Source organism: Manduca sexta, chromosome 26 (genome assembly GCF_014839805.1).
Source record: "Manduca sexta isolate Smith_Timp_Sample1 chromosome 26, JHU_Msex_v1.0, whole genome shotgun sequence".
NCBI lineage: Eukaryota > Metazoa > Arthropoda > Insecta > Lepidoptera > Sphingidae > Manduca > Manduca sexta.
In genome coordinates, this window is record NC_051140.1 from 4037189 (window position 1) to 4059180 (window position 21992).

The following is a 21992-nucleotide window of genomic DNA, read 5'->3' on the forward strand; positions in this document are numbered from 1 at the left end:
AAGTATACACATATACATATATTACAGTACACGTTAAAAATACTACTACTGGCTTTAGTGTAGGTATAAAGTATTATCAACTAAGGAAGCTTCCTTAGTGCTTAATTTTACTAAAAATCCAGTCAAAATGTAGACAAATGTGAGAAGCTATGTATACTTCGTAGTATCCTGTTGTGTCATATTTAGTTTTTATTATTTTTTTAACCTTACTTTTACTTTCAAATATCTTTCAGTGATGTTATAATTTATTGCAGTATTAAGATTTAATTGATTGAAAAATGCAATGTACAGACTTACATTATCATGTGTTATAGTATGCACAGGACAAGACGCGCCTCGGGAGCGAAGGGGTCAACATAATTTGGTCGTCGTAATGAGTCGTTCATTCATTAGTTCATAGGTCAAGTGAGTTATCGACGCATGCTGATAACGCCGAACGGACGAAACAATGTAAGTATCAATTTAAAAAAATTAAACACAAAGCAAATGTAGTAAAAAAGTTATGTAGTTGTGAGTAACAAAATGAGTACTTAAAAACTGTTTTTTTTTATTATGTAAGTTTATTTTTTGAAAACATACCCCAAAAATAGTTTCCCAGACTTTACTGTTATTGTCATATTGCAGTGACTTAGAAGTAATCATTGTGAATCATACAGCGAAACATTTTGTAAGACATAATACCTATTTGCAGTGGAGTACAAAAAAAAAATATGATCTATACTTTGTAAGTAATGAATTGTAGTGTGTTTATTTTCAACCTAAGTATTAAGCTGGCAAGTTTGAGTCATGTGTATTTAAATAATTGGAATTTAAATTTGTTTTTTTATTTAATTCTAAAACGTTAGTATGGCAAAAATAGTAAGTATTAAAAAATGTAAAATTATTCACTTATACAATTTTTCAAAGACGTTCCATGACTCCAGAGCTCTCATTAGCGTCGCGGCGCTGCTCGCGTCCCACCGTATTAAATAATATGCATTAAATTGTAAGTGAATAGTGAAAGTGATTTGTATAAGTACATTAAGTTAAGAAGAAACTTGAATCAAGGTTAGTCCCTAGAAGAATGTAGTAGATTCTTATCTGAATGCTTGACGTTTGTCCTGTTTTTTTTGATGCCACAGTGGATTGTACTGTAGTTATAAAAGTTATACCGGCTTGTAGATTTATGAGCAGTAGACAAGCTAAAACAAATGAGACTATGGTTTATGACTCTACTAAACTCTTAGTAGATGTTATTGGTTCCATGGAATTCGGAAAATGAGCAACGATCACCCAAATTGGGATCTATTCAGGTTTTTGTATGAGGTTAAAATTACGAGTCGTTTTAATCTTTGTCAGTAGATAAAAATATCTTATGTTTACATATGTTTTAGTTGATTGGTGCATTATAAAACTCAACGCTGGTTGGTTTTCGTCATAAAATATTAGTACGCAACAGAATCTCAAAGTAGTTACCTATTTTCGATCACTGGTCTGTTTGTTATTTGCGTTTTGATAGAAATTATATTAGATTTTTACCAGCAAATTTTTTTGTCAAAGAAAGAGATTTTCAAACAGTTATTATTTACGATGAAATTATAATCAATGTACTATTTTGATAAGTTTTTGATTTGGAACATTATTGAAACAAAAAAAAATCCAATATAAAGTGATTTTATTCGGGCTTATGTTCTTCTTATATAGTAACTGTACTGTTAAAAACTATATTTTTACTTTCAGAACGTGACAATAATGTATTACAAAGTTTTATTTATATTTTGCGGTGAGTATTTCTTATTTTTTTATTTGCATTGCACTTGGTCCTTTAAGTAGAGGAATAAATAAGTCCTGTAGCTTCCCTTGTAGCCAGATAAGTTGAAATTACTGCAGAATTATTATAAGTATTACATTCCCTAGGGGAAAACCAATCAATAGAGAATAATCGAATTTGTAAGAAAGTGATTAAAATCTGGTCACCCTTGCATGTACCATCTCAACTCCGCTGACTTCTTGAGGGATCAGCGAAGAAAAAACATATGTTTAATAAATGCGTACTCCTCTCATTACTAAAGTCTGATAGAAAGTTCCATTTTGAAGTTATATTTACAAGCTAGATTTTTTTTTATGTTATTTACAGGTGTAATCTCAGCATCCTCACAGACACACCTCCGCTACATATTCCCAGAGACAAACACCGAGTACATTTACGTGATAAAGACTAATGTGTCAATCAGTACCGGGACTCCTAAGGAGAGCGGCTCGTACTGGGCGATCGAGGGGAAATTGCACGTCAACATTTATGATGACTTCACCAGAGCTCGGCTACAGTTATATGGTTTGAAGGTATCCTACTTCTATACACTAATTACAACGATTTTTTATCTATAACGTTTTGTGTAACTTCAGTGAGAACGCCAAAATAGCGGAAACGAGCAGTCGTATCGATAATTTCTTAGTTGCACAATCTAAATTCCTAATTTAATCAATAATATACATATTTATTGATAGTAGCAATTTAGTTGAAGCGACTGGAAGTTTCAATTTGTAACACGTGTCTCTCCAAAATGATGATTGCATTTGTGCGCCGCGCTGTCTCACTTTCATTTTTGTAATTATGATGGTCAAGGATCATTTTTGTGTTTCAGAAATATATATCTGGAACCCATGGAACAATAGACAAAGAAGATAAATTTATTTCAGAACCATGGGAGTTAGATTATCAGGTAGACTACAATTTAATTTTAAGCTATGTCGTATTAATTAAATTTGCCTGGCACATACAGATTCATATTGTTTTTCTGTTACCAATGTAACGTTATTAAGTTGTTTTTATGTAATCTTGAGAGCTATTTCGATGACTACATTTAATTTAATAGTATCTATTATAAGTTAATATTAGTTATTAGGTATATAGTATATAGATTTATATTATTAACTATTTCTCTTTTTTTATTTTTATATTATGTTTAAATTATTTTTTCTAACCTTGCGCATGTTGTGGTTGCCTGTAATTAGAATTGCAATTAGTCCAGATGTTTTTTTTTGTATTAGTTACTTGTATGATATATTGTAAATTCTGTTGGTGATCCCTAATAAATAAAATAAAATAAAATAAAATAAGATATTTTTGAGAAACAATCACATAAACAATATTCTCAAGGATTAACATATTTATATACATTAAATACGTTTTAGGAGAGCGGTCTCATTAATTCCATCTACATTGGGGATGAGCCAGTCTGGTCCGCGAATTTGAAAAGAGGGATATCAATTAATTTTCAACTTATCAAGAAATCTGGAACATACTCGGAAAGTGAGGTAAAGTATTATAAATTTAAAGCAGAAGCACCTTATTGTGGCATTAGGGAATGTGTAGCCGATCAGGGAGAAAATGAAAGCAAAGTAGGTATTTATAGGCTGTTAATGTTACTTATGTTACGAACCACATCACCAAATCCTTTGAAATATCGATGTTTGAAGTCGTACCATTCTAGTAAGTTTATTCATTCGATTCGATCATTGTCACTGGTCAAAATCATTTATTAGTCACACTTAAAAATCTTACTGTATCTGAACATTTTACTTCAGCCATGCCTAGACAGTACGTGCATGGCAGTGTACACAGTGAAGGGAGACACGATAAAGAAGTTCTATAGCTACCGAATCCCCACTACCAAGAGTGCCAGGTCTTGGTCCTCCATACCATGGACTGATGACTTTTCCGCACGTCCCGTGGTAAGTAGATAAATATTGACTGATATCTTTCTGGCATTAAGACCGTAAATGAGGAAGCTTATGAAATAGTCTTCTCATTTTAATATATTTTTCAGGTGGATTCAATAGTATCAGCGGAGAGGGAATACATTCTAGACGACAAGAAGGGTTTGAGCAGTTTGCAATTGAAGGGCAGCTATCAATATAAGACGCACGAGCACATCCTAGCTGTCACATCCACGTAAGTCGCACATGTTGAATCACACCTCTGATAGGTGGCGGTTTGTCTGTGACCCTGGTAGCGCCGAGTCCTTGAGCTGCAGGAGCCGCATACCATCGGGCGGGCCGCTAGCTAATATGCCTATATGGGCACATAAAAAAAAAAAAACACTTTGGAGCATATTGTTGACAATATTGTAGCCAATGTAACTATTGGACATAATAAGACTTAACATCTCTTGTCTCAGGATGGCGAGCGTAGTGGAATACCAAACAATACTTTGTAATTCAAGGTGTTGGTTGGCACTTCTACCGTTTATGGGCAGTCGTACCGCTTACCATCAGGCGATCGGCAGGCTCGTCTCGTCATTGATAGCAATAAAGAAAATAGTACCATAATGATGGGCTCTTTTAATGAGGGTTTTTAAATTGTAACAGACTGGAAATACAAGAGAAAGCTAGTTCCGCAAGGACGTTACACTCGGAAGAAAATTTCTTCCACTTAAAGCCATCGAGGAACGATATACACGGGAATGCTACTCGAGTGTTTTTTTATTTCACAGTTCTGGACATTTTTGCTATGAGCGGTTTGCTCCTTCAATCATTCATTTGTATATAAATGTTTGCATATAAATTCCAGGTTAACATTAAAATATCTCAATGATGCTGCAGCGGGGACGATAGACAAAATTAACGTTACTCAAGCGCACATATCTTACGTGGCGACTGACTCTTGCGATCCGACCAATGGAATAAGAAACATGAGCCAGGATTATATGAAAAACTACACAAAGGATGTAAGATTTTCAACTACCTTCCTAGATTTTTGTGGTATTTGACCTCATAGAGGTATGTACATTGAGTATAAAAATATTGCTTTACCATTTTGAGTTACTTAAGTACATACGACATGGTTTTACGCGTAAATATAATCGATTAACTATGTTCGCATGCGTTATTAGAAAAAATGTCTGCGTGAACCTAATCTTGAATGATTTCAGTTGCTGCTCAAAGTAGCCAATGGTATTGATGCTGACAATATAGTGAGAGAAGCTTCACTCATTCACAATTCGGACTTCATTGAACTTTTAAAGTAAGTAGAATTTTGACGAGACAGTTAATCATACAGGCTATAATATTTTAAGAACTAGAAGTTCTATATTTTTTATAATAATAATATAGCTAATCATATACTTTTACGAACAGTAGCAATTTTGTAAACAGAAATCTCCTTTTTTCAGCACAATTTCACAATTAACTTATAATACTCTAGTACAATTGTTCGAAGATTTAGTACTAAGCACCAGCTATGACATGGAAACTTGTAGAAATATATTTTTGGAAGTCCTCCCTCATACTCGAAGCGAGGCGTGTGCAAGATTTATAAAGTATCTCATTTTGGAACAGAAGGTAAAATGTTTTTAATGATTTCTTGTACAGTACAGCGCATAAAACCTAAATGATAGGTGTCGATAGCCAATCCACATTTCAGAAAAAGATCGAAGATGCAGCTCTCTTGTCCCTGATCAGAAAACTGCCACACAACGTAGCGACCTTAAGTCAAGGGTTACTTGAAGATCTGGAGGTGTTCACTAGGCTCGGTCTAGACTTTCCTCAGGATATAAGGCACGCTGGAATCTTGAGCTTTGCGACCTTGGTACATAAGACCATGAATGTCAAAGATTTAAAGCAGGATTATTTTGATAATATAGTTGTGAAGTATTTCAGGATGTATAGTGGTAAGATATTAACATTTCAATTATAATACTAATCACTTTTGTTTCTCTTTCTGTTGAGTACGGGACTTCTTATTTCTCCTACGTCATATTATATACAGTAATTTAATAAGCGCCATCTATTGTTTATCATGGGAACTATATGTTATTATTCAAAGGGACGCAATTATTATACAAGGACGATTGCTTAGTTTCTCATATAATAAGTCTACTCGGTGCCCAACGAATAAACTGTTTCTCTATTAAATAGTTTACAATACTATCAATAGATGGCGGTATTTCTTCATTCAAATCAAGAAACAAACGTTTGTCTATTACTAGATTTTATTTTTCAGATTGCCCACAATACCTAGACCGTATGGTATGGTTGCAAGGTCTATGTAACATTGGGTACTCTGCGGAAGACTACATTAGAATAATATTCGCTGACAGTGGAAGAGATCGACATGAAAGGTTTTGGTCAGCATTAGGGATCAGCTCAAAAGTAGATGATTCTTATAAGGTATCAGAAAGTCTTGGGTCTTGTTTTAAAAAGAATCTAATATCAAATATAATAAAAAAATAATTATGTTTTCCAAATGTGATAAACATAGGGAACTGTAACAAAGTATACGTATCCGTATATTGATAATTTTGACTGATTACTGGACATATATTATATGTATAAGTTATATACATGTTGGATACTCATTTCAGCGCAGGACGCACACAATAACTCAAAAATGTAAATGATTTACAGGTTTTAGAAATGGTTCTGACAGTGCTAACCAATGAGACAGAGCATATACAACTAAGAGTCGTGGCTCTGCACATGTTCTTAAGCTCGCAAAACATCAGGGAGAGTGACTTTATGTTCGTTCACAACTATATACACAAGTGTGGTAATAACCAACTAAAAAGGTTTTGGTACACTACTATCAAGAATTTGGAAGCCAGCAAGACATTTTCGGGGTATAAAGTGTCGTAAGTATCTTTATTCATGTTTTTGTAACAAATACGTTAAGCATTTAAATAAAAGGAAACATGTAAATCCTAAGTGCTCTACACATATAAATAGTTTTTCCCTGCGGCTCCGCTCGCGTGGAAAAGTTTTTCCGGGAAAAGTATTTTCCCGGGATAAAAAGTAGTCTATAGCACTCAAGAGTAATGTAGCTTCCTATTTTAGAAAAAAAAAAAACAATATTGATTTGATAATTCCTGAGATTAGCGCGTTCAAACAAACTCTTCAGCGCTGTATAGATTTATTGCACACTTGCCTTAAATAAATTATTCTATTTCGGACATACTCTTTGCTATTATGCATTAGACATGCACAATGCACATAAGGTGTTTTCCTCATTATTATTGCAGACCTTACTACGTACCTTTTGTTGCAAATCAAGTATCGAACCCAGATCCGTTGTACTTCGCGACAAACAATTATATAATCTGTGGTCAAGAGGAGGTTGGATCTCCTTCGCTGCAGGTGCTCAGTGTTGGGGACCCTCTAGGAGCCTTCCCACCATTTATTGGTATCAAACTAAACACCGGGGGCAGAAGGCCGTATAAAGCGGCTGTAAGTATTTATATAAAATAGATGCTTCTATAAATTAGGTTAAATTTCAATAGAAGACCAGGGAATTTGATTACATTTGATCAACCACAACCGTATGAAAAACGATAAAATTCTCTCAGTAATAAAAAAACTGGTTACAATTCCTATCTGATACGATTATTGTGGTGTGATTCTAAAAGCCATTCCGTTTCCCCTTATTCGGGTAACGCTCGATTGTGAAATAATGAAATTTGGTACGTATAATGACTTTTGCTGATGGTAGGATATATTTTATATCTGCCAGGATAGCGACCAATGTACACAAGATGTTAAAGCTCGTCATAGTGGCCCATGTCTCGTTCCGGGTTCAGCCTGTGTATATCCAGTTCTAACAGGCCGGAACAATTGTGTCGACTGCCGAAGGATAATCAGGTCCCGGCAGTCAACATTCTATTGGACCTCACTCTCATTACCATCGGGTTCAGTGGGGTCAATATGTCATGCACGTATAAAAAAAGAGATTGGAATTGCAAAAGCGTTCAGTTTCATTTTACGACATTGCATTTGAAGGAGTAGAGCGCAACTTGCAATGTTGTAATTTTTTATATATCAGGGTTACCAGCTCAATGTAATGACGTGCAGCTGTGCATCAAATGGAATAGGTTTAACATGCATATGCCTTCATTGTTTTTGTGTCGAGTTTGATGAAGATTAGAGAGATATTGGAGTTTATATTACTGTATATTTTTATATAATCAGGTATATTTAAATGTGGAAGGAGTGACAGCAAGTTTCTACAGAAAATTTTTGAAATCATTGTGGACTTCGCAAGTATTCGATGTCGAGAAACTAGTGCAAGTACTAAAGAATATGAAAGCTTGGACTTTGAAAACGCCTGAAAAGGTTTGTTTGTCCTTTGTAATCTTATTTATCTACACGTGATAACAGCGATCGCTGTTCTATGTTCGATCTATTTCGTAAATAAATGATGAAATTCTACAAATCTATGAGGCAATTATATGAAATGTTTATTCCTAGTTCTGGAAAGAAGGACTCAACTACTATTTCCTCACTATAAATAGTTACTATTAATTTAAGGGAATATTTTACAACTTTTAATCAAATGTTAATCGTCACATAAATGTGTAAGCAATAAAAAAGTCACAATCTAATCTATGATCACAAATAAATGGTAATAAAATGAGTATTGATTACATTAGCTATATAATGCGATAATAGTCAAATGTAATTTACTCGATACTTGTGAAATAGGGCCTAAGCCTTATTATAATAATATCAGCCCTGTATTATAAACTTGCCCACTGCTGAGCACGGGCCTCCTCTACTACTGAGAGGGATTAGGCCTTAGTCCACCACGCTGGCCTAGTGCGGATTGGTAGACTTCACACATCTTCGAAATTCCTATAGAGAACTTCTCAGATGTGCAGGTTTCCTCACGATGTTTTCCTTCACCGTTAAAGCGAACGATAAATTCACAAAGAATACACACATGATTTTTTAGAAAAGATAGAGGTGTGCCCTTGGGGATTTGAACCTGCGGACATTCGTCTCGGCAGTCCGTTCCACACCCAACTAGCTAAGCCTTAGCTAAGCCTTATTACTATTAAATAAATAATAATTTTCGTTTGTTCATCAGGTACACATTGATATGGTGATAAAAGTTCATGACAGAACGATTTTTGCAACACACATGAACCAGTCCAGATTTGATACTATGAATGGAGAAGATTGTAAGGAGTTTTAATTTTTTCTGTGTTATTTATAATGAGTAATATAAATTTGATATAGAAATGTATGTCTTCTGCGCTGCAGTTCAGAAAGAAATCGTTATCTAAGACTAATTAGTTCCGTTATTTTTATTCAGTCAAACATTATACGATACGATCTTTGTGCTTGTTCCGCCTTGTTCATAAAATGGAATATTACCCAGAATCGGATGCTTAATCGTTTGTATTAATATAGTACTTAGAATGCCGTTAGCATCACATAACATAAAAACCTTGGAGAAATACTAACGATGTAAGTTCTTCAATAATATATAATTATTACAGTGGCGTATATAGAAGACTTCCTACGTTTCGGGAGTCACATAAATCAGCAGATCGTGTATTACCCGTTCCAGTCGGACGTGCATGTACCTACTGAACTAGGTAATATACAGCTCTTACGATTGTATTATTTTTTATATTACTTAGACTCTATAAGGCTGTCGCATTTTGTTGTGTTTTTTACTGATCTACGCGGAGACAGCAATTTAAATTATTAATCCAAATATTTTTTATTTTATTACGATATTTTTATCGATAACTTTATTTTAACGATTCTTATTTTGGAGGATTGCAAATATATCATTTTTATGTTAATAATCCTACATTAATCTTTTATCCTAACAATCAATATAGTCAGGGGGCCCAATTCCGTCTATGAGGTCATAACCGTCTTTTTGCAAGTACGGGTGTTTTAATCGACGAACAATTTTTATGACCCAAGGGGTAAAAGATTAAAAAATCCTTTAAGTATATACGGCTTTTATTCTTTATACGGCTATTAAAGCTGATCTTCAATTAGAACGCCCGTATTTTTAAAAAGACGGAGCAGCCCCTGTAGACGGACTAAGGCCCATTGATTATACGTATATATTTTTAGGAACTCCTATACGGCTGCAGTCTACAATAGTTAGCTTTACGTCAATACGAGGGAATTTGACAGCGCCTACCACCGAAGACCTGACTTGGAGGAATGATCTGCACATCAGGTATTGAAATAAAATTATGTTATTCTTTTCTTTTTTATTTCATTCTTCATAAGCAGCTCTTCTGCTAAAAGACGCTCAGCTAATTAAGGTGTATTATATAGTTTCTCATTTCAACAGGTATCAAGGAACTTCTGTGACTTCGCTCTCCATTGACGCGCCCGTAATAGAAACATCACATATAGCTAGAATACAACAGTCATTGGTTGCGCACTTACCTATGAAATTCAACATATCGTTTTCGACGTCTGATGGATCTTTGGAGTAAGTTATATTTTTTTATTTTCTTCAGACATTTTATTTGAAAATGAAGATTATGATTGTGCCTTTGTAGATTGACATGGCCCAACCCTGGAGCACAACAAAGTGGAGTGGCGATGCATTCCAGAGTCCAGATTGCGGTTGAATGCAAAAAGGGAAGGCATAACTACACTTACACAGTTGGAGATACAGGCGGAGAGGTGGATTTTATTTTATATTAATAGTACCAATGTTTCTTAATATATAAGTATTTGTATTTGCTATTTATTGAATTTCATACCGGTTGAAGACGAACAACCAAGCTGAGTTAAGCTAGCTCGCATAGTTGAGGTATTTTTTCATACTTGTGTGCCGATCTCAAACTATATAAATTAAGCTTTGTACTATGTGTTATTTTCTCAATTATGTTAGTCAAATAAATATTATTATAGATACCTAACGTGATTTCTTTATTCATACTTAATAAATTATTTTTATATCTATTGTAACAGGTTAAAGACCAGGATAGTGGAATATTTTTTGATTGCGAGCGACCAGTGACGGGAGCTGACGTTTTCAACAAACTGCTAACAACTAAAAATAATAATTATGAGTAAGTAGGTATTAAATAATACTAGAATATAACTTAAGAATAATAGCTTTTCTTATATTATTATTTCCATGTACTTAGCTAGCAAAGAAGCTTAGTATAATGGAGACAGACGATTTTTATTGGTGTTATACATAAAATAGGTTTATTTTAAAATTTAGATTATTTATAATGGTTGTTAAACAGTACGACCTCAAAAAGTAAGACTGCAAAAGTTACTGAGTCGGTCGCGCAAGTCACGTCGCGCCGTCGGTAATTCCACTATGTGATGTTTATAATGATGGACTACTTACACTAATATGTATGTTATTTTCAGCTTCTTCACCTCGGTCCAACCGTCGCATATCATTTTGAATACCATTCTTTTGTTCACGTCGCCACCTTCAGGATCATGCGGTCTGATCCTTTCTCCTCAGCGGCTACAGAATCATGTAGACGACGTTCTTCAAGCCAAGGTCCAGGCGAGGTACAGAGCTGATGATGAAGGAGTTATGAAACTCGATTCTACCTTCCTGCTTAGTTATTATAGGTGGGTCACGTTGATATAACTATAAAATTTTAAAAGCTGTAACAAATTAATTCAATATTATAATTTATTAATGCTCGTACTGTTCAGGATGGATGATCCACAGAAAGTGTTCCTCAAAATGGAAGCGACCACAAAAATGGAACAGAACTCGGTTGGAAATACAAATCTGATGTTGTCGATACATGGATATCAGCCTGATGCCAAGAGTTCTAATAATAAGAAAGATTTCACGGTGGGTACATTTTTTTTTTATATTATAATACTGTTAATGGTGCGAGTAATCGTGGACAAAAGTATGGATCAGTGAAACAGAACTGCCGATTCTTAATTTTTTTGGGCTTTTGAGTAATCAATGCTTGCTAATTTATACTGGGATAGTGATATTTTTTATAGTCTTCTACAATGGCCAATCATGCTATACAAGCTAAATCATTTCCGCTGTTGTTAGATCTGCTTCCGCAAAAAAGACATGGACTCCGCAGCATCAGACCAGGACCTGGCCCATCCAGTGTCATACGAAGGCCACATAACCCTTACGTTCATTGCTAATGAATCTATGTGCTTCGAAACTCAGCCGACGAGCGAAATAACACTAAAGTACAAAGGGGTTCCGCAGTCGCAAGGCAAATTAGAAAGAAACTTTGAGATCAAGATTTTTGGAAGAAATGTAAGTATAAGGAAATACGCAGATGCTGTCAACGTGTTTTCAAGAAACACAATACTAACTGAACCATTGATTCCACAAGTGATAATCAATGACGGGGTCTACGTTGGCGTGACCAAAAAATGGGTTCCACAATTCGTTAACGGGATTCCACGAAAATTTATCTGGTTTGATAGTAAAGTACTAATATGTTGGCTTGATTTCGCCTATCTATGTAGGCAGATAATATGCATAGGGATCGTAGGAGGCACGGTGACCCCAACATAACCCTTCGGGATGGCTGAGCAGTAGTTGTAATGCACTTTCTCTGCGAAACTTAAAAAACAAAAGGTCCACTGGAACAAGCAAAATTTTGAAATGGAGCCTCGAGAAAAAAGTTTGGGAACCTTTGAACTAAACTATCCAACTACCAGTTACTTTTACAATTTGAGTAACTGTTAGTTACGTTGTGGTGTGGAGTTTTTGTATAGTGATGTCTAAAAAACACAAAGTATATTGGATTTAATTAGAAACATCTTTTAAGAAGTGATAAATCAATTGTTTCGCTGTTTCAGCTATCAGAAATCGGTATTTTGGATTCACAACTGATCAGTTCTACGGCTATTGGCCAGATTTTGAAAGGATACACAAAGGAACCCTTGAATGTGACCGCAGTAATAACAGTATGATTATGTTTCATATTATTCGAATCATAAAGTCAACCATCACTAAAATGCATAACTGCGACGTAAATACCGTTTTGATGAAATTCATCATCATCCCTTGTATCACCGTAATAATAATTAAACTTAAAAACTGCAATTATTAATACAATCAGTTTATTATTACAGTGCTGAATACACTATTAGATGTTGTGTTATTGTTATTCATTCTACAAGTTTAGACCATTTCGCTGACAACACACTCGTGTCAAAATTTAAATTTTTACTACAATTATCTTAACTATCATGATTATTGTTTGTAAATATTTTCATCAGCACATTTGAATTTAAAATATGTATTTTAGGAAAGAAATGGTCTAGCATCTCTAAGTCTGAACCGTGGCGCAATAATCCAATTCAAGTCTGATAACTTCGCGTGGTTGTTGGACGGATGGACCGGCATGCAGGTGATGAGAACCTTGGGACTGTACCGTAAGTTTAACCTTATTTCAAGCGTAGTAAGGATTTCGTATTTTCATAAGTTAAGTACATATAATATCTGAGGTCTAACACGTTATAATCGAATAAGAAGATTCTTGATACTTATAAGCCACAAACTTAATTTCCGTGTACTTTCTTTTGTTATCTTTTCTTCTTTCATACTTTTTGTTCTTGCGTTAATTTATTAATTTATGAGGCATGTTTTTTTTTTAATTCTAGGTGAATGTAGAATACATGACACATCTGTAAAGACCTTGTCTGGAGCGACAGATTATCTGCCATCAACCGATTGCCTGGAAATGTTGGCTTTGGCCGACTGCAGTGGCAATTCTCCTAGGTAAAATAATTGGATTATTTTACTGGTGTTACTCTCATATGTGAGAGTCCGCCTGGATGGCAATGTCTATTTCTGCCGCCAAGCAGCAGTGTAAAGTCACTGTTGTGTTCCGGTGTAAAGGACATTATAGCCAGTGAACTACTGAATAATAATAAGACTTAATACCTTATGTCTCAGGATAGCGAGCGCAGTGGAATACCAAATAATACTTTGTGATTCAAGGTGTCGGATGGTGTTTCTACTGTTTATGGGCGGTCGTATCGCTTACCAACAGACGAACGGCAAGCTCGTCTTGTCATTCAAAGCAATAAAAAAAAAACTAGTGGATGTGTCCAAATTACTGCTGGCATAAAGTGGGTTGTAATATTGATTACTTCGATAATGCGTAATATAGGATATCGTGAATAATAAATCATTTAAAATTGGTTTCGCGGTAGTCTATTTAGTTAGTGAAATAGGCAGCTAAAATTGGGTTGAATTTTTTTTCGTGTTATTTAGCCGGCATTCTAGATCAGTGTTTGACATTTCGTATTTAACTAAAGTAATATTAAGAGCTCAATGAACGTAGGGTTTTACATATCTTCACAATTGTATCTACAAATAATTGTATATTGGTTAGATAAGTACGTATGAGTATATGTAGTATGTGAGTACTAATAAAGGCAGTCTGCAGATCATTGTAATGATAATATGATTATATACATTTGGAGAGGGAATCCGCCAGGAACCTGGTTATATGGACTCTTCGTCAGGTATATATCGAATATGAGTAGATTTTTAATAAAATATTCTTTTACAGATTTGCGGTTATAAAGTTTAAAAATGGAGTGAAAATGTACTCTGGAGGTTACTACATATCTGTTAAAAACGAGAATTCTGAATTGGTCGTTGACGATTCGAATGCAGGCGATCACTTTTGGTAAGATTTATTCGTCGCTTAGGAGCCGCTTAAACTCTGTCAACTTGTTGCTTAAGCAACTTCAGCATTTATCACTTTCATAAGCGTACTTCTCGACAAATTGATGCGTTAGTGTAAGAGGCATAAAGTTAATAATACATACAGTGTTTTATATATACATACTAGCTGACCCGGCAGACTTCATACTACCTCATGGATAAATAAAAGACCTAATCTTTTGTATAAAATGATTTTAAAACAAACAAATCGAATCCGTATTTAATAAAAAAAGCATTTATTGAATAAATAATTTAGCCTATCTCCTACATTGTCACTCACTAAAGAACGCAATTCTGACATAGCAATACGACTATTTTCTTGATCTGTCTGTCTCTGGTCATCAGTGCGGTTAGCACGTGAGGTAGCTCTTCGCACATTTGATTGACTACGACGACCTAAGTCAGGTCGTCTTCTCCTCGGCATCGTAAATTGTAATTAATCAAAGTGAGAAAATTTCCCGCTCATTTAGCAGTAAAGTGTCACTATCACAAAAAAGAGCACATTACTTGGAATGTCACTATCACAAAGGATCACCAAAGTAAAGAAAGTTCTCGCGCACGTAACCACAAAGATAGATATAATATCGTAATTGTTAGATCTGTACCAAAATAATTAATAACGCCATCTGTTGTGTCTATGGTGAACATTTTTATTATAAACCACAAGGCATAACTTCTGTAAAGTGAAGCTGTCACTTGAGCGTCCCTGTCCAAAAGAAACTGTGTGTTTTAATTACAAGTTTTGTTTTATTGCTCTAATATTACAGGTTATGGGCCCAGACCCAGAATCCTTAGTTTGTCTTTTAAGTAGTTGTGTTTCTCAGTTAAAAAGTGGTGAAACATTGATACAATAATAGTTAAATGTTATTAGTTACTTTATACAGTAATAGTTGCAAGAATGGCATTGAATTATATTGTAAATGTTCCCAAGTTAAAAGGCCGGGAAAACTACAACGAATGGCTGTTCGCCGCGGAAAATTTTCTAGTCCTGGAAGATATGCTGCACTGCATTAAACCAGAAACCGGGAAAAAGATAGAAGCCGCAGATGACGCGAGAACTAAGGCAAAGTTAGTGATGACTATAGATACTGCGTTATATGTCCATATAAAAGAAGTTAAAACTACTTTGGAACTATGGAACAAGCTAAAGACATTATTTGATGACTCGGGATTTACACGAAGAATATCACTTTTGCGTAATTTAATCTCAATTCGTTTGGAAAATTGTGTCTCGATGCAGTCGTACGTAACGCAAATAGTCGAAACGGGGCAGAAACTGAGTGGGACAGGTTTTAATATCAGTGATGAGTGGATCGGTTGCCTGTTGTTGGCTGGATTGACAGAGAATTTTAAGCCGATGATAATGGCGATCGAGCATTCCGGCATACAAATTACAACGGACGCCATTAGAACCAAGCTCATGGACATGGAAACGGAAGTGAGTGGAAGTAACCAATCTAACGAGGTTAGCAGTGCATTCGCAAGTAGAACGCAGAAATGGCAACATAAGAAAAATAAATTACCTATGGCCACCGCGCAAAGAACTCAATCGCAACCAAACGTCAATGTTGGCGCCAAGAGTCACGTCAAATGTTACCGTTGCAAAGAACCAGGACATTATAAGAATCAGTGTCCAAATAATGTTAACATCAACATATCTAAAAAAGAAATGCAACGCAAACCCAGTAACGTATTCAGTACAGTGTTTTTAAGTGCTCAGTTTAATAAATATGACTGGTATATTGACTCAGGAGCAAGTATGCATTTGACGGCGAATGAAGAGTGGGTAGAGAATGCAAAGTATCATAAGATAAAGGACATTTGTATCGCTAACAGTGAGAGATTGCAAGTATTGTGTACCGGCGATGTGACTATTGTTACAAAGACTGATCAATGTGAATTTGAAGTTACAGTCAAGAACGTATTGTGTGCTCCAGGTTTGACTACTAACTTACTGTCAGTGAGCCAGTTAATAAAGACCGGTAATACAGTAAAATTTACCAAGAATGGTTGTGAAGTCTTCAACAAAAAAGGCGAACTGGTCGCTACAGCTATGTTGAATAATGGTGTATACAAATTAAAAGTGCCTGAAAATTTAGCAGCAAATTTGTCAGTGTCAAGTAATATATGGCATCGCAGATTAGGCCATCTTAATGACAAATATCTTAGTAAGATGAAAATAGCTGTCGAAGGTATGAATCTTCAAGAAAAGGTAGATTTTGGTAAGGCAACATGTACAATCTGTTGTGAAGGCAAACAGTGTCGTTTACCATTTGGAAATGAAGGTTCAAGAAGCAAAGAATTGCTTCATTTAGTCCATACTGATATTTGTGGACCTATGGAGCATGAATCACTTGCTGGTTCCAGATACTTTATACTATTTGTTGATGACTATAGTCGTATGTTGTTTGTTTATTTCATTAAACACAGAAATGAAGCTTTAAGATGTTTCCAAAGAATTTAAAGCTAAAGTTGAAAAACAAAGTAATAAGAAAATAAAGATTCTAAGAAGTGACAATGGATGTGAGTACTGTAATAAGGAATTTGATTCATTTCTCAAAGAGGAGGGTATAATTCATCAAAGAACTACCCCATATACCCCTGAACAAAATGGCTTATCAGAGCGCAATAATCGTACTATTGTAGAGAAAGCCAGGTGTTTGCTATTCGATGCAGATATGGGTAAAGAGTTCTGGGCAGAAGCCACTAATACTGCTGTTTACTTACAAAATCGTACTGTGCTTCCTGCGTTAAATGAAAGAACTCCTTATGAAGTCTGGACTGGCTGTAAGCCTGATATAAGTCACCTCAGAATATTTGGTAGCACCGTCATGGCCCATGTTGCTAAAGAGAGGCGCCATAAATGGGACAGAAAATCAGAAAAGCACATACTTGTGGGCTATCCAGATGACATCAAAGGTTATCGAATATTCAACCCTAGAACAAAACGTGTGATAATAAGCAGGGATGTTATTGTCATGGAAGAAGAAAAGAATCTTGATGTTAGCTTACCGATTATTGAAAATATAGAAAATTCATCTTCAGTGCGGGAGATATCTGACAAGGACACATCAAGTTCAGAAGATGTGATTGGAGGTGATACAGTATGTAAACCATCAGATTACCCAGATGACCCTTATGTTCCTAGTGAACATGAAGATGGTTATGACTTACCTGAGAAGCGGGTAAGACCCATCCGAACCAAGAGGAAGCCAGAGCGGTATCGGATGACTAATATGTGTATATCTGAGGAAGCATTTGATGATGCAAATGGACTATCCCTAGAAGAAGCATTACAGGGAGCAGAAAAGGAAAATTGGCTATTGGCAGTCAAGGAGGAACTTCAGTCTTTTGAGGACAGCAATGCATGGGAGCTAGTGGATAAGCCAAAGAATGGTGAAACTGTAGTGAAGTGTAAGTGGGTGCTACGTAAAAAACTAGACAATGATAATAACATTAGATACCGTGCTCGTTTGGTAGCCAAAGGCTATATGCAGAAGCAAAATGTAGACTATGTAGAAACTTTTTCACCTGTGGTTAGGCATTCAACCTTAAGGTTATTGTTTGCATTATCTGTGAAACTTGGGTTAGAAGTTATGCACCTTGATGTCACTACAGCATTCCTAAATGGGGACCTTGAGGAAACAATCTATATGGAAGCACCTGAATGTTTGCTAGAATCTAAAGATAACTGTAATAAAAAGGTAGTTAAATTGAACCGAGCTATATATGGTCTTAAGCAGTCCTCAAGGGCCTGGTATAGGAAAGTGGATGATTATCTAGTTAGCCTTGGTTATAAGCGATCTAAATTAGAACCATGTTTGTACACAAAAAATAACAATCATAAAAAGACAATAGTAACCTTGTATGTAGATGACTTTTTTGTGTTTACAAATGATATTAGTGAATGTAATAATTTAAAAAAGGTATTGGCTTCAAAGTTCAAAATAAAAGATTTAGGTCAGGTTAAAAATTGTTTAGGAATGACTGTTAATATTGATAAAGTTAAAGGCACAGTTACATTAAGCCAAGAAAATTATATTAATCAGTTATTAAATAAATTTAATATGGCAAATTGTAAAGTAGCTGACACACCTTTAGAGACTAAATTAAATATTAACTTTAATAACAATTGTGAAAAGTGTATACCCTATCAGCAACTGATTGGTGGGCTAATGTATTTAGCAGTGTTGACTAGACCTGACATTGCATATTCAGTTAGTTTTCTGAGTCAATTTAATAATTGCTATAATCTTGAAACTTGGGCATATGCAAAACGAATTTTGAAATATCTTAAGAAAACTAAACATTTTGGATTAAAATATACTAAATATGGTAAGTCAAATTTAGAAGGGTTTGTAGATGCAGATTGGGGGAATAATGTTATAGACAGAAGGTCTTATACAGGTTTATGTTTTATGTTAGCAGGTAGTGTAGTTTCATGGGAGGCAAAGAAACAAAAAACAGTTGCCCTCTCAAGTACAGAAGCTGAATACATGGGCATAACTGATGCTTGCAGGGAAGCAATTTATTTGATTAATTTGTTAAAAGAAATAACTGTTGAGTCATACACCATTAATTTATTTAATGATAATCAGGGTGCAATTAAGTTGACCTCAAATAATTGCTTCAATAAAAGAACCAAACATATAGATGTCCGCTACCATTTTTGTAAAGAATGTGTTACTAAAAAGTTTGTAGAACTTAAGTATTTAGAAACTGCTGAAATGCCAGCGGACCTTTTTACAAAGGGATTGGGTAACACTAAGCATTATTATTTTATGCAGTTGTTAGGTATACAGAATGTAAAAAATGTTTAATATTTTTTTGAGAAACTATTAATTGTTGTGTGCCCATATTATTTTGGTAAGTGCGGGTGTTAGATCTGTACCAAAATAATTAATAACGCCATCTGTTGTGTCTATGGTGAACATTTTTATTATAAACCACAAGGCATAACTTCTGTAAAGTGAAGCTGTCACTTGAGCGTCCCTGTCCAAAAGAAACTGTGTGTTTTAATTACAAGTTTTGTTTTATTGCTCTAATATTACAGTAATAATACTTTTTCCGTGCTCTGAAATGCGACAGGATGGATTGACATATTAGTTGGTTGTCAAATCTAATGTCAAATATTATGATTGCGTTCAGATATTTAACTTAAGATTCATAATTTAATTTGTGACAAAACTTAAGATTTATCTTTCTATTTCTATATAGTCTTATTAAAAAAATAATCGGACAGATTAACAACTGAAGTTAGCTAAAATTGAGTTTCGCGAAGCCGACCACTATTTATGTACTATGTATTTTGAGACTATGCAATTTTGTCGCGTTCGCGATTCACTTTCACTTTTGTTGAGTTTCAGAACGCGATATTAGATCCTCCAACGCGCACGCGAATTTGAACTTTATGCAGCGGTAATAAATTACAAATTGACTCTACGTATTAGTTAGAAAACGTTTGTATGGGAAATAAAAAAATGCTGTTTTGAGGATTTTCCCGGCAATTATTCGAATTTTTCTCACCTTTTAAATCTTCCCTAGACCTCCACGAATAATTCAAGACCAAGATAAGATAAATCCGTTCAGCCGTTCTCGAGTTTTAGCGAGACTAACGAACAGCAATTGATTTTTATATATATAGATATCGTAAATATGCTTTCTAATTTTCTATTATATATTTGATAAACTCCAATACCATATATATTCATAGTTCATACACATTTATTATCATACATATAGATATGGATTCTTAGTTATATTTTTTTATGATTTGATATGCCGTTTTTTTTATACATGCATGACAAAGTGCACTGCACCTGATGGTAAGTGGAGTAGGTTCCTATAGAATGCCGACTGACTAGAGATTATTACCCCTGGACAGTCGACACAATTATGCTGGCTTGTTGAAACCGGACATACACAGGCTGATCCCGGAACGCGACACACTTACGTGGGCCACTATGACGGGTTTTAACATCTTTGTACGGTGGTCGCTATCCCGGCGGATATAAAATACATCCTACAACTAGCGAATCTTTGCAGGGTATCCCGTAAATCAGGCGTGAAGATCACGTCACGGCTGACGGCGCTGCGCGTGTACTACAGCAGCAACGAGACGCTGTTGATGGTGCCGCACATGTACCTCAACACCGTGTGCGGCCTCTGCACCGACGTCGCTGAGTATAACGTGTGTTGAAGGTGGGTACAGCAACGCTGTTTTGAATTGGCTCCTTTGAAATTAGTCATAAAAGGCGTCAGTTTTCTTCAGAGGCGGCTCTAGCTCATGTTCCGTCCGTGTGCAATCAATTCCTTGGCGCCCCCTAGGAGACAATGTAATCTTTAATAAATTTGATAATATTAAATCAAAAGTTATTGTGTAATGTAAAGAAGCCGCTCGCCGGCTTTAGCACGGGCGCAGGTTGTTAGGGGGCGCCAGTGCCGCGAGCGGTGCTCGGCGCCCCCTAACAACCTGCGCCCGTGTGCAGCGCACAATCTGCACAATAGTAAGCCGCCTCAGGTTTTCTTAGGACTAAGGGCTGAGGAGAGATGTTGTGGGCGACTACATAGTACAACAGCGCGATTTATTTGAATTGGCCTCTTTGTTAGCTATAAAGTTTTCTAGAGATAAGCTGTTAGTAAGAGATGTAGTGATTGGTGTCTAATTTCAGGCTGGCCATCTTTTCCCTTTGTAGTTAGATATAATTTTTCTCTATGTAAAATAACGCTGTCGGCAGTTAATGGGCAATTAGTGCACTAAGTATATGGTACAGTACATTATTTACACAATTTAAAAAAAAAAGTAAAAATAAGCACCATTTTATGAAATAGAAAAATAATAATTTATTCCTTTTTTCCAGGTTCCACGACCTCAAATATTTGGAAGTCATAAACATTGTATAATAAACTAACATAAATATAATAATTTATGTATTTCTTGATTAATAAATAATACACAATTATATTAATTTGCTTTTATTTTGAATTAATATGTAAACAATAACTTTTGCTATGAACAATTCTGGCTTAATATTTCGTCATGTATGTTGATACGCAGTCCTTTGTTACAGTAGTATTAGACATTACTCGACTATGAAATGCATCAGACGATTCTTAATAAAATATTGTTAATGATTATATTTCTGGCCTATCTGAAAGGCTCGGTGTGTACCGCGTTGTGTAGTTAGTTATTTACGGTGTGTATTTTGTACCCTATGTGTTCGGATTATTGATTACACATATAATAAGGTAGTGTACAAACAGGCGTGCGAAAACGCAGCGTGCCGTACGTTCTGCGAGGTTGCGTCTCAAAGTGTGCGGACGAGCGTGTAATCCGTGGCTAACTTTGATCATTTAATAGCTGATGTGACGGAATTATGAACGCTGCTCGGTTCGGTTAGCACGCGAACGTTACAAGCGTGAACGCTGCTTAATATGTTGCTAGCTTTATATCCGGTGTCCGTTTGAGTTTTGTTGATATTTTTGGCACAGTTTCAATAATTTTTAGATGTCGTTCCATATTTTCTCACACATTAATTTCGCTTTAAACTACAATAAG

At 35.3% G+C, this 21992-nt stretch overlaps 1 protein-coding gene across 1 annotated transcript; it reads left to right on the forward strand.

Annotated features, from left to right (window-relative positions):
• Positions 1-914: 914 nt before the first annotated feature.
• LOC115449838 lies at positions 915-21398 on the forward strand. Its single transcript, XM_037443248.1, has 30 exons — positions 915-1047; positions 1720-1762; positions 2117-2322; positions 2625-2702; positions 3175-3297; positions 3568-3714; positions 3810-3934; positions 4553-4709; positions 4914-5005; positions 5154-5322; positions 5405-5651; positions 5984-6150; positions 6388-6611; positions 6999-7203; positions 7942-8085; positions 8840-8933; positions 9255-9353; positions 9850-9958; positions 10076-10219; positions 10290-10416; positions 10708-10808; positions 11122-11334; positions 11422-11566; positions 11783-12001; positions 12553-12660; positions 13005-13131; positions 13360-13477; positions 14277-14396; positions 20480-20635; positions 21295-21398. The coding sequence occupies exons 2-29, from the start codon at positions 1732-1734 to the stop codon at positions 20631-20633; spliced, it is 3993 nt and encodes a 1330-aa protein (XP_037299145.1). The 5' UTR covers positions 915-1047; positions 1720-1731; the 3' UTR covers positions 20634-20635; positions 21295-21398.
• The last annotated feature ends 594 nt before the right edge of the window (positions 21399-21992 follow it).